The sequence below is a fragment of the Garra rufa genome, chromosome 19 (assembly GCF_049309525.1).
Source record: "Garra rufa chromosome 19, GarRuf1.0, whole genome shotgun sequence".
NCBI classification, from domain to species: domain Eukaryota; kingdom Metazoa; phylum Chordata; class Actinopteri; order Cypriniformes; family Cyprinidae; genus Garra; species Garra rufa.
Window position 1 is genome coordinate 26664120 of NC_133379.1, and position 13601 is coordinate 26677720.

The 13601-nt window shown below is 36.0% G+C and overlaps 1 protein-coding gene and 2 non-coding genes across 3 annotated transcripts; all 3 read right to left on the reverse strand.

Annotated features, from left to right (window-relative positions):
* Positions 1-822: 822 nt before the first annotated feature.
* On the reverse strand, positions 823-8119 carry rpl17 (ribosomal protein L17). Its single transcript, XM_073824672.1, has 7 exons — positions 8101-8119; positions 7566-7615; positions 7445-7485; positions 1933-2067; positions 1425-1523; positions 1095-1286; positions 823-903 (listed from the first exon to the last, which is right to left on the reverse strand). The coding sequence occupies exons 2-7, from the start codon at positions 7603-7605 to the stop codon at positions 856-858; spliced, it is 555 nt and encodes a 184-aa protein (XP_073680773.1). The 5' UTR covers positions 7606-7615; positions 8101-8119; the 3' UTR covers positions 823-855.
* LOC141293196 (small nucleolar RNA SNORD58) lies at positions 983-1046 on the reverse strand. Its single transcript, XR_012340668.1, has one exon. It is a non-coding gene; the product is annotated as a small nucleolar RNA SNORD58 (small nucleolar RNA).
* LOC141293195 (small nucleolar RNA SNORD58) lies at positions 1814-1882 on the reverse strand. Its single transcript, XR_012340667.1, has one exon. It is a non-coding gene; the product is annotated as a small nucleolar RNA SNORD58 (small nucleolar RNA).
* Positions 8120-13601: the final 5482 nt, after the last annotated feature.

The following is a 13601-nucleotide window of genomic DNA, read 5'->3' on the forward strand; positions in this document are numbered from 1 at the left end:
GTAGCATACATTATACAAATTAAAATCTTAAGAGCATAACTTTGTAACTCATGATCAAAAACATGTTACAAAAGATTTCCATTTCAGATACATGCTGTTGTTCTGAACTTTATATTTAAAGCAGAGCAAAAAATAAAAATCAGAACAGTAGAATGATTTCTGAAGGATTATGTGACTGGAGTAATGACGCAAAAAAAAACTTTAAAATCACTGGAAAGTAACTTTAAAATAATGGTAATACAAGTTATTTTAAACAGTAAAAAAAATAATCTGAATTTGACAATTTCTGTACTTTAGATCAAATAAATGCAGGCTTGAGCAAAAGTAGTCTCTTAAATTCTTAGTTAAAACTTTATACTGTAGTGTACAATAAATTTGAAATGTAATCTAATCTGTCTATATTCATAAAGCATACTCTGGTTAACTTTGCGGTTTGCATAGTTCATGACATTTGACTGGACAAGAAAGGATCAACTAAAATGAATGAAAAGCAACTTAGACTCCCTTTAGTAACATTTGACTAACTAAAGGTTTTACCATGACAAACAAGTGATTTTTAACCACCAAGCCAAACAAGACAGGTATTTGTTAGAGCACACTCAAATTCAAAGATAAAGAGGTTCTCATCATTAACATGGCAAAGAGTCAGTTTTAAACCAAATAAAGCAACCACACTGAGGTTTTAACTGGAGCACTGCTCATTACACCCCATAGTAAACAGATCAGCTATTTTTTGACATCTGTTCTACCAATTCTTCTGGTAAATGACAGTGGTTTTAAGCACAAGCTTACATTTGTCAATAAATAAAAGGAGCAGAGTCATTTTATAGTACGAATGTTGGACTTTATTTACATTTACTCCCGAGCCATAAGTTTCTGCTTCTTCAGTTTCTTCTGAGAAACCTGTGGGGAAAAAAATAATAAAAATTCCTGGTTAAGGAGTAGTTACTTAAATATCCAGTCCTCCACTTAAAGCACAATTTTTGCTCAGAAACGGATTCCTTTCATCTTTAATCCAAAGGTGTCCTAAGTTGTCATCACTGCAGCCAAATGTACAGTTAATTCATTAATTTTTAATTCAGAAGAGCAAATACCTTTTTCTTCTGAGAAACCTCTTCCTCTGGTTTGGGAACGATCTGCTCCTTCTCAGTGAGGATCATTTCAATGTGGCATGGGGAGCTCATGTAGGGGTTGATGCGTCCGTGCGCACGGTAAGTACGCCTGCGCATCTTTGGGGCCTTGTTCACCTGGATATGCTCAATCACCAGAGAATCCACATCCAAACCCTACAATGAGACGATGTGGAATGATATGAAGCCTATACAGTAGTAAAAGCTGCATTTATGCAAGCTAGTTCTCAATCATACACTGAAACAACAATGTTGTCCAATTCTAATGAAGTGTAACGGCTCATACAGTCTCACCTTGAGCTCAGCGTTGCTTTCTGCGTTCTTCAGCATGTGGAGCAGGAACTCGGCACTTTTCTTAGGCCAACGTCCCTGAGTCCAGTCATGCTGCTTAGCCTAAAAAAAATGGAAAACATCACAAGTAAGCTGAAGTTATCTTAATTTGAGTAACAAACCGAGCTACACTTTTGTTCTACAGTTTGGGCCAGTAAGTTGTGAAGTTAATACTAACTTCAGAGCGCCAATCAGCAAATCAGAATGATTTCTAAAAGTATCATGTGACACTGAAAACTAGAGTATGGCTGCTGAAAACTCAGATTTAATAGGAACGTTACATGAAAAATTATTTAAATTTAAGTCCTTTTAAACTTCTCACTAAACCCAAACTTTTGAACATTAGTGTACATGTTGCTCAGATACTTGGTATTTGTTTCATGGTTAATTCCAAAGGTGTCCTAAGATGGTCATCACAGCAACATGGAATTGTTATAACATAAGGCAGCTTTAAAAACGGGACAAAACTCACCTGAGCACAACGGCCAACACCACCATTGTAGCGACGGAAGGGAACACACTGGTGCTTAATCATAACATCCTTCAGGTACTTGTTTGCCTTGCGGATGTGCATGCCTTTGATGGCCTGAGCAGTCTCACGGGTGTTCTGAGGAGCAAACATTAAGACAATTCTTCATAACAGGTCACTAAGTAAACCAGCATCCATAACCTCTTTTCAAACTAGAAATTCATTGCAGCCACAGCGTACATCTGCTCAACCTATAACAGAGTAGGGCTGTCGCGGTTAAAGTCGATGTTGCAAGTTAAAAAAAATTTCGAGATAAACATATATTCGTGTATGAAAATACAATACAAATCGTTAATGCAGGATTTGAAAATATTTTACAAGACATAAGGGCACAAATTTAGAAGACAAAGTGACGATTTCCTGGACCGCTCTCAAAAACAGCTTTTTTTCCAGACCGCGTCATATGACGTCACGACAGGTAGTCGTTCGCCTAGCTCTGATGCTATTCAGTAGGAGCAGTCCTGAGTTAGTGTGTTTTCAGTCGTTATTTTGAATTTCAATTGATCATTGTCATGGTAAATTATTGTGTTTATGGAGGCTGTGCAAACTCCAGCCTGTCAGGACATCATGTCCACGGGTTTACTTACAATAAAAAGAACGGCGCTGTCTTCCGGATCTGGGTGTGTTTGTGCGGGTGAAGAGACGAGCCTATACTAATGCATCTGCTTCGAAAAACGCGTTCACTTTACACCGGAGGATTATCATCCCGGCGATATGATACAGTTCAATATGGGATGCCGAAGCAAGAACCAAGCGAGGGTCAAAACTGGTGCAGTTTCTTCAGTGCACACAGCAGCTTCATCGGCTCCGCGGTCAGCCTGGTTCGTCCGAAGCCGTCAGAGATGCAGACGAAAACGTGAACTGTGCACCGTAAGTCTTGTTTTTTCTTCTCATAACTTCGCAAAACGACCAAATCCGTAAATATATTTATTTAAATAATGAGACACAACGAGATGTGTATAAGTCGAGGTAAAGCACTGTAGCTAGCTTGTAACGTTAGGCATTAGCAATGTAAGTTTAAGAACCATGTAAAAATGGTACCATATGAGAAGGCATTACTGGTCAGTTATCCTCCGTTTGTTAATATTATAATCATCAAGTCTACAGCTTAGTCACATTGTTTGCACAGCTAATTTGTGATTTTTTTTTTTGTCATGTGTGTTTTTAGGGTTTTGGGAGACATTGCAAGACATGAGGCTGTGTGAAGATCTAAAGCAGTGGAGCCAGCTGTTATTAACCACCTCTAAAATAACACATTAGTGTGATAACCACACTGAAAATATTTTTCTTTCAGTTGTATATGTTTGGTACATCTACATATATTAACAGTTGCAATGTTGTGTGTTTTAAGTTGGGTATTAACAGTACTATGAAATAATATTTACGATTTATTGCTGCATAAATTAAACTGAATTGAATGAGCCATAAATGCAGATCTGCTTGATATATATGTGTTGTTGACCTCATAAAAACATTTATACATTAAGACAATTTGTGATTGTGATTATTTTTTTTAATTGATTGTCACCAAAATGGGGCCATTCAAAACCTTTATAAAGTAATCCTTCCTCTGTAACCTGTTTAATAGCTGACACAACACATGCAGGTAAGGGCTTCCTGATGAATACCAGCAGACAACTTGACTGTATGCTGTCAATATTAATTGTCTTATGGCATTAAAAAGTTTTACTTTATAGGTATTTGTGACCTAAATATAGTCAACCTGTAATTGAGATTACATTTTACTGTTTATTTGTACGTACAAGTATTTTGATCAGAGTAATAAATTATCTCTACCATAAACTTACTCATGCCTTTGCCTGAAATGCATATAAGCTATCTATTTTGATTTCAGACAGCAAGCCTCAAAGTGCAGAGTCAGAGACAGCACATTAAGTTTGGGGGCATTTCCCATAGAAGCATATAATAAAACAAAAAGGTGTTTATCTCTCGCGTGCGCGGTAATAAGAACCCGCTATATCACGTAACGTTGGATATTAACGAGTATGACACGCTTCATCCATGATTATTCGTTTGTGTTACTGGTAAGTAGAATCAATACTTCTAGGTGACCAATGCTATAATTTTGCCCGATTAGATATCGTCTGCTAACACTGATCTCTCTCAGACACCTGCCCTGTTCTCCACACATTACAACTTAATTTGTCTCTGACCGTTGTTCTTTTTAATCCTGCCATGTCCCTGCTCTCTTGGCCACATAACCGGCTCATATTTGTGTCTGGTTCGTCAAACGAGTGTAAATAAACATTTTAAATGTTCTCTGCGTCCGAACAGTCATTGCGACCCGTTGTTTTCCTATGGTTTACATTGACCGCTCTACCGGCCGTGACGTCACTACCGCTTTCGCCAGTTTTTTAGATGCGGAAGTAAAATTCTCTCTCAAAAACGACTCCAGAAGCCTAAATAGCGTATTTTGAATTATATTTTCAAGAAAAACTGGTTCCTACACTATTTATCTACACGTTCATTCACAGTGATCTTCAACTTGAAAGTTGGACTTTAAGGAATTTCCCTTGCGGTAATTTTGAGTGGCTCAGTAGCGCGGTATGCGGTATTACCGCCATATATATATATATATATATAATTGTGTGTAGGCTGTTACAATGTAAGGTCATATTCAGAAATCAATAAACCGAAACCAAATCGCGTTGATACATGAAGTGAAGTAAACAGTACTTACATAGAAACCTAGCCAAGAAAGAAATGCAAATTTTGAAGAAAAATGTCAGACATATTTAGAGGCTTTGCATCTGAAATCTTCGTATATACAACAGTTAGTGCGCTCCCTCGAGTCTGACTGGACAAGAGACTTTGTCAGGATTTCACCTGCGTGTTCTAGGCGAGCTGTCAGTCACTGCAGTTTCATTTTTACGCCACAAGATGGAGGCAAGAGACTATCTTTGAGTGAGTCTTTAAACCGTTCATTCAACTACACCTTCAAAATGCTTATTTATTCAAAGAGAGACGTAATGAAACACGAAGTTGAAATCATTTTAACTTTAATCGCCACTTTTAAAGGCTCAGCTGACCAGCAGAGCATCGATGTTAAGACAGAGATTTCACTTTCCTTGGACATGAAAAGCTAGTTTCACATACATACCTGACTCGATCTGAAAGACAGACGCAGGTAATCGCACAAGCTCAGTCGATCTCTCTCTCTCTCATTCGCTGTCTGTTTAGGCTTGTTAAGTGCATATCTACTGAGCCTCATAATAAACACATTGTTATCATTACTAACTTATTACTAATTTAATATTCAGCACACAGGCATTAAGTGAGAAGGGCAAATCCTTAGGAAAAAAGAAAACAGGCAAATATCGCGGTTGCTGCGGTTGTTGCATTCCTCTGCGGTTATGCACGTCAATAGCGCGGTATTGCGATATTGCGGTTATCGCGACAGCCCTATAACAGAGTGCACTTTCAAAACAAGAGATGTTCTGAGTTCACTTTCAGAACAAGAATTTCCTGATAACTTACTCACCCCCACGTCATCCAAGATGTTCATGTCTTTCTTCAGTTGCAAAGAAACTAAGGTTTTTGAGGAAACATTCCAGAAATTCTACATATAATGGTCTTCAATGCTAGCCAACAGACTGAAGGTTCAAATTGCAGTTTTAATGCAGCATCAAAGAGCTCTACATGATCCTAACCAAGCAATAAAGGTTTTATCTTGCAAAATACATAGGTGCATCTTCATGCATTACATAATCGCATTGTAAAGTCACACATGGTTAGTTCTTTATCTGTGTGCTCTGGTTTAGAAAGCTAGAGTAGGGCAAAAAAAAAAAAACTCATTTTCTCCTCCAACCTCAATTGTCATTTCACCTTCTTTGTAAAGGGTTTTTGACTTTTACATGTTCACTTTGTAAACACTGGGTCGGTACTTCCATCACATCACGTGTGAGCGATTACGTAATGTGAGAGGTCGAGCCAGTGGAAGACAAGCATTTGTGGTTATAAAGTATATAACTAGAAACTTATACTGAAGCTGCACTGAAACTGTAACTCGCACCATCAACCTGTTGACTCCCATTGAAGTCCACTTTATATGGAGAAAAGTCCTGGAATGTTTTCTTCAAAAACCTTCATTTCATTTCCACTGAAGAAAGACATGAATATCTTGGATGACATGGGGTGAGTAAATAAGGTAATATTCATTCTGGAAGTGAACTTCTTCCTTCAAGGAGTAGTTCACTTTCAGAACAAAAATTTACAGACGATGTACTCACTCCTATTGTCATCCAAGATGTTCATGTCATGAAGAAATGAAGTTTGAGAAAAACATTTCAGGATTTCTCTCCATATTATGGACTTCTATGGTGTCCCTGTGTTTGAGCTTCCAAAATACTGTTTAAATACAACTTCAAAGGCCTCTAAATGATCCCAGCTGAGGAAGGTCTTATCTAGCAAAATGTTCAGTTGCTTTCTAAAAACCATTTACAATTTGTATACTTTTTAATCTCTACACAGAGTACATACAGAGCTAGACAAGATGAGCATTTGAGGTTAAAGATTTTTTTTTTTTTTTAAGAAAATAACCGATTGTTTTGCTAGATAAGACCCTTCTTTCCTCAGCTGTGATCGTTTAGAGCCATTTGAAGCCGCATTTTGGAAGTTCTAACTTGGGGGCACCATAGAAATCCATTATATAGAGAGAAATCCTGAAATGTTTTCCTCAAAAAAAAACAATTTCCTTACGACTGAAGACAGACATGAACATTTTGGATGACAAGGGGGTGAGTACATTATCTGTAAACGTTTGTTCCGAAAGTGAACTACTCCTTTAAGTAAAAACTTGCATTCATGTTCTCAATCAGTGCTAAGGTTTAGAGAAAAATTCAAGTCAAGAAATCACTTCCATAACAAAAGCAACTATTGGAATTTACCAACACACTCTTAAAAATAAAAGTTCTTCACTGGCATCAATGGTTCCATCCATATAACCTTCATAATCTAGAAAAAGGTTCTTTACAGTCAATTTTTTTAGAATTTTAAATTTGTTCAAAATGGTTCTTTTAGGAACCATTTGCTGAAAGGTTTTTGGGCAACCAAAAACAGCTCTATGTCATCGCTGCAAAAACACCCGTTTGGAACCCTTATTTTTAAGTGTATAATGCATTAGAACTATTATAAGGCATTGCAAAGGAGGCAAATCAAGTCAATCTCACCACTTTGCAATTTTTGCAATCTATCTTTTGCACATTTCATAAACGTTTATGCATAGTTCACTCAAAACCCAATAAATAAAACTCTTGCTTAAAAAAGATTTCTAATGTGATTTTGGTCATGGATTACCAGTGAGAATTCATAAACTTCTTTGAAGAAAATTCTAAAAAATTTTATAAGCAAGGCTGCACTCTACAAGCTCCAGACACATCAAATGTCAGCGTCTTGACAAACACTGGGACTGTAGCACGAACAGGTTCATTCTTACCTTGAAGTGAACACGAAGGTTGGAACCCCTCGACTTGCATGCTGTAGAAAACGAAAACAATTACTAACGTTACACAGATTCAATGGAGAAGCCATATGGTAAAAAGCAGCTGCCAACTCACATTTAGTCGGGTTCTCTGGGTCGAGTGAGTAGCGGACCATTTTGAGAGATCTAAACAGAGAATGAATGACATTGAATGGTTAAGAGGCGTAGAGGATAACAAAAAAAAAAAAAAAAAAGACAACTGTTCAGAAGAATAAAACATTCTGACATTAGCGTAAATGCTATGAGTACCGCATGATATACACATAAGTACTTAAACAGAAATAATCAAGTCTGGCTACAGTTTATATTTTACGTCTTTAGAATCTATAAAGTTTTGTTTTTCATTCGTAAACTCAAGCACATGGCACTATATTAATCTACAGAACGCAGTCCCTGTGCAATGCCGACGCTACAAAATGGCAGGGCACGGGCTAACATCTAGTAAAATAACATTACAAATTTAACTTTTACGAGTCATATTCTCTGAAAACGTTGAATATAAACTACATAAACATATCGATGTGTTATTTTGACATAAAAACTTGTGATGATGGTGATACAAAAGGGATTATTTTGAACATCGCTGCAGTGGGATTTGTATGGGCACTTACGTTCTCAGGCCGCGGAAGGGAAGAGGAAGTGAAAGGCATTGTGGGAGATCAAATCCGTTCTTGCTTCTTCGCGGAACGTTAACTGTAGAAACGTGCGCTTTGATAAATTGGTAGCGCCGCCCAGTGGATCACTGATCAGTTCATTGAAAATAGGTGAAATCGATGATTGCGTTACAAAACACACATATATTATTAAAATGACAGAAATAGAGCCCTTCAAATACTACAAATTAAATGACGACATTTACATTTTTAAAGAAGTGCTCGAGGATACGTGGAAATGTTTAGAGAAAATATGTAAAATAAAAATAAATAAATATATTTTAATAAAATAACTTTTAATTATTCAATATATTTATAATAATAATTTAAATAAATTAAATAAACTGTAACAAAATAGTTTCACAATGATAATAATTATTTAAATAGTACACATCAGTTGGCCTACATTACTATAGGCTACATTGCTGTTCAAAAGTTTGAGATCAGTGAGATTTTTTTTTAAACATTTTCTATGTTAATATATGTTAAAATGTAATTTATTCCTGTGATCAAAGATGAATTTTTTAGCGTCGTTACTCCAGTCTTCAGTGTCACATGATCATTCAGAAATCATTCTAATATGCTGAATCCATTAGTGTTGAAAACAGTTGTGCTGCTTAATATTTTGTTGGAACCTTTGATACTTTTTTTAGGATTCTTTAAATAAAAAGTTAAAAAGAACAGCATTTATTTAAAACAGAAATCGTTTGTAACAATGCAAAGTACCATTTAAATGTTTGTAGTCAATTTTTATTCTTTCATTTTTTTATTCACCAAGGATGTGTTAAATTGATTAAAAGTGATAGTAAAGACTTACTTTGTTAGAAAAGATTTCTATTTTAAATAAATGCTGTTTGTTTTTATTTTTTTATTAATCAAAGAATCCTGAAAAAAAACTCAGTTTCCAAAAAATAAAAAATTAATTAAGCAGCACAACTGTTGCCAACACCGATAATAAAACTAATAAATCAGCATGATTTCTGAAGGATCATGTGGCACTGAAGACTGAAGTAATGTCTGATGAAAAATCAACTTTGCATCACAGAAATAAATTATATTTTAAAATACATTTAAACAGAAACTGTTATTTTAAACTGTAATAATATATTTTACAATTTTTCTGTATTTTTGATTAAGTAAATACAGCCTTGATGAGCATAAGTGAATTCTTTACACATTAAAAATCTGTGTAGTCATATTGATTTTTTTATTATTTTATGCTAAATTATAATGTCTTTATACATTAAAATATATGTAATATAATCATAAAACTTCAGAGTGTCAGAGAGCTGCTCTGTCATGACTGTATCCAGGGTTGCCAGGTTTTCACAACAAAACTCACCCAATTGTCACTCAATACTTGGGGGGGATACATGTTTCTGGCAGGGTTCCTCAGATAAAATTTGCATTCCAGAGGCTAAATGTCACATTATTATGGTCTCTTCAACACACGGATATGAAAAACAACCCACAGCAACAGTGTTAAAGTAGCCCAATTCCACTGGAAAACCACAGACTTGGCAACACTGATTGTATCCAAGTAACAACTTCCTAGATTTCTTCTAATGATTCAGTTCAGAGCATTTAAAATAAGCATCTACAATGTAATAGTATGGTTTAGGCCTGTATAATTTCAAAATATATATAAATTGTCTATATAAAACAGTATTGAAGAACAGTAAAATATGACATAAATATATAGGGGTTACATTTAAGATATAATAAATTGAAAAAAAAAAAAAAAGATTATTTAAATGAATCCATTTACTCAATAATAAATATCCTTTCATCATATGTGACCCTGGACCACAAAACCAGTCTTAAATAGCATGGGTATATTTGCAGAAAAAGCCAAAAATATGCTGTATGGGTCAAAATTGACGATTTTTCTTTTATGCCAAAAATCATTAGGATATTAAGTAAAGATCATGTTCCATCAAGATATTTTGTACATTTCCTATCATAAACATATAAAAACTTGCATTACTATGCATTGCTAAGAGCTTCATAATATATTGTCCTATCCTAACAAACCACAAATAAATGGAAAGTTTATTTTTTCAGTCTTTAGGTGTTGTATAAATCTCAGTTGCAAAAAATGTACCCTTATGACTGGTTTTGTGGTCCAGGGTCACATAATAGGAATATAATAATAACGCTTTCACCGCTAGAGGGCAGCACAGGACAACTGCAAATAGTGGAACCTGAATGGCCTGCAAAACTTCTGGCTCAGTGTGTCAGTTACTGAAGGCCTAAACATGACACTTGACTTTATTTTAAATCACATTTTCTAATACTCAAAATTAGACAACAAAAACAAAACAGTGACTATTTTAAAGAAATATAACGTCAGTAATTACTTATATAACGTCAGATCATAGTATATTTTTTAGTACATCTAATCAATTAGAGCATATAATTAGAGCTTCGTAATTAACTTTTATTTTATTGATAATAATATTATATTGCTATACAGCAAGCTATTATCAGAAAATAATTCTAAGTGAGTTACATATAAGCCTCCAGCTGCTCTCTGTAGCTGTACAAATAAGGACATAAATGTGTGTAAAAGAGACAATTGTCTTTTATATCTTGATGAAACTGCCCATTGTTATAAGTAATAGCTTAGAAAATGAGACTATGCAGCAGTAACCCCATTGCATCAGTCATAGCATACATTTGGCACAAAACACTGGGCGAGAACTCAAAAAACCTTTATGAGACTTGTAGCCAGAGTCAAAAACTCAATATTGCAACCACATTTCCTGTCAACAGGAATAATGCCAGCTCACTTTTCCCTCAGTGTGTAAAAAGCTGCTGAAATGAATACTGCTGCTGCACCAGTCAGACATTCATCTTTACTTCCTTTGTTTCTCCTTAATGCAGTGCTTTTATTCTTGGAGTGAGAGACGTTGAATGTGAGCTGTCTGTCACCGGCACAGCCAGGTACACACTGTAGAATTTCATGTTGTTCCCATTAAGATGCTTGTGTTTTTGCTGACTCTTACCTGCACAGAGGTAACATATCCAGCGGGTTTTTGAGCCTCCCACTCCGCAGTATCGAACCAGCTCTCTTGTATCCTGCTCGGAAATCTGCTGAAGCTCACATGCAGGTTACATTACGACGCCCCTTGAGAACAACTTCAGGATGATGTTAGTGCTGCGACTGGTAGACGTGTACCCAGCATTACATTACAGCAGATTTGTTAGCCTTGCACGGGCTTGTTCAGTGCGACAACAATATATTGATCCGTTAAACTTGCAGACCACTGTTATTAAGGCTTTCATATGCTGAGCTCATCAAATATACGATTTTCCTCTATTATAAATACAGTATTTTGCAACTTATTGGATATTTGCATGTTGTTGACACTGCATTCATTTCTGCACGGTCATATCCTCATGGTACTTCGTCCTACTCGCTCAAGCATTATTATTTTTTTTTTTTTTTTGATATTCTCCTGTTCTTAAATAGAAAACCTCAATGTATTTCCAGAGAAAACTTCTATAGTCTAATACATTTGTCTTCGTCGCGTAGGAGTTTCTAAGAATTGCACAATCTATTCTAATCACATCTCCTGAAATACCTTGTGCGATTTTCCATTCCATTGATGGCTCTTGTTTTGCTGATTGAATTTAGGCCCAGTCTTAAAGAGGTCCTCAGTTCAGTGCATCCCAGGTTGGACTTATCATATGGCGTTTTCTAGAACTTGTAGGCCACCTGTCAAAACTGCAATGTGAAAAAAGTCAGACATTTAAAATGCACAGTAGTGCTTCGGAGTTATATAGTAATAGTGTTTGTATATTTCAGTGTTTGTTTAGAATAGTGTGAGTGTTTTATAAATTGTAACATAAAATGAAGATAACGTGTCACAAAATGACACAGATCTGAGCTCCCTCCAAGGCTCAAATGTGAAGCCGATGTTCACTCTAGTCCTTGCTCGGCGCCGGTCGCTCTCAATCTTCTATCTTTTTTGGGAACTTGTCAGGGGTTTAACTTTTTTAGTCTTCTGTGGAGTTACTGTTGGTCTCAGAGTTGTCCTGGGTCTCTTCTGTGTATTCGCACAATCCATTGCACTGCTTGCGAGTGTAGGCTAACATCAGGAGTTGTTTGAGTCATAAATGGTCAAATAAAAAGGCTATTGTTAACGTTTATTTTGGGGAAAAAGTTGCATATAGCCCCTTTAAAGTCTGTGTAAAGGCAATTCAGAAAAATTGTTTCTAAACACTTTATAAATGTAGTGGTGAAAATACAAGAAAACTCAATTGTGGATTTACACTGTTAAACAGTTTTTAAACATTTTTTGGACCAGGATCGGTCAGACCAGTTAAAATATTTGGAGTACTATAGACTGACAAAAGTTATAACAAATCAAGGGGAAGAGTGCTAAAAACTGTCTGAGAACAAAAGACGTTTGTGGTGGCCAAACTGAACCAGGATTTCAACGGCAAGAATCTTGTCAACATTGGTGTTTGTTCTTATCATTTCCGGTCAGGTAACGTTAGGTGAAATATTAGGCTAATATCTTAATTAATACTGCTCGTACGTATCTTTACCACCTATTAACTTTAGTTTGTCAAAATATTGCGCCCTTTCCTGCTTACTAAGTCGTTCTCTGTATGATTTAGACAGCATAAATGAGCAGAATAACCAGTAGTACATTAACCGTGCAAAAAAAATCCTGTTGGTTAACATCCGAGTTTCGCCAATATGCCCGCGCATCCGGGTAACGTTAACTGACCAAACCGTGAGATGAGTGCAAACCCTCTATAACTAGAGCGCATTAGCATCAATGGTTTACTGAGTTCAGCTAGCTATGCCTTCGTCAAGTAAATGGATATTACCTGGTTGAGATGATTTACAAAACAGCTCGTTTATCTATTGAGGTTGTAGTGGTATTTGACAGCTGACAGAGGCGGTAGATTTCCCGAGAGTGGGCATGGTTTCAGCGCTTGGAGTGGACACGCCCCCAGGGTTTGAGAGTACTGCTTATTTTTGGACTTTGACTTATTTTATTTACTTGGCAATTTTTTTATCGTTCAAATTTGGCTGGGTTAATAACACATTTTTTCGTGGTGTGACAAACTCTGAACACATACTTAATATTGCTTATTTAAAGTCTGTGTAAAGCAATATTAACACAGACTTTAAAGGGGTCATCGAATGCAAAACTAACTTTTACATGTTGTTTGAACATTAATGTGCGTCGGCAGTTTGTGTACACAACCACCATACAATGATAAAAAAAAAAAATTTAATCTTTAAAAGTAATATCCCCTTTTTAAAATCAGGTCATTCTCAGCTTCTTGTCGGTGTGACGAAACACAGTAGATTGACATGAGCGTCTTACCTTAGACCCGCCCTCACCGAGCTGAAACAGTTCGAATACTATCGCCATTGTGTGACTCAGGTGCAGAGGAAGACTCTAATTTAGCGATTGAGGTGTTCTGTTGTTGGA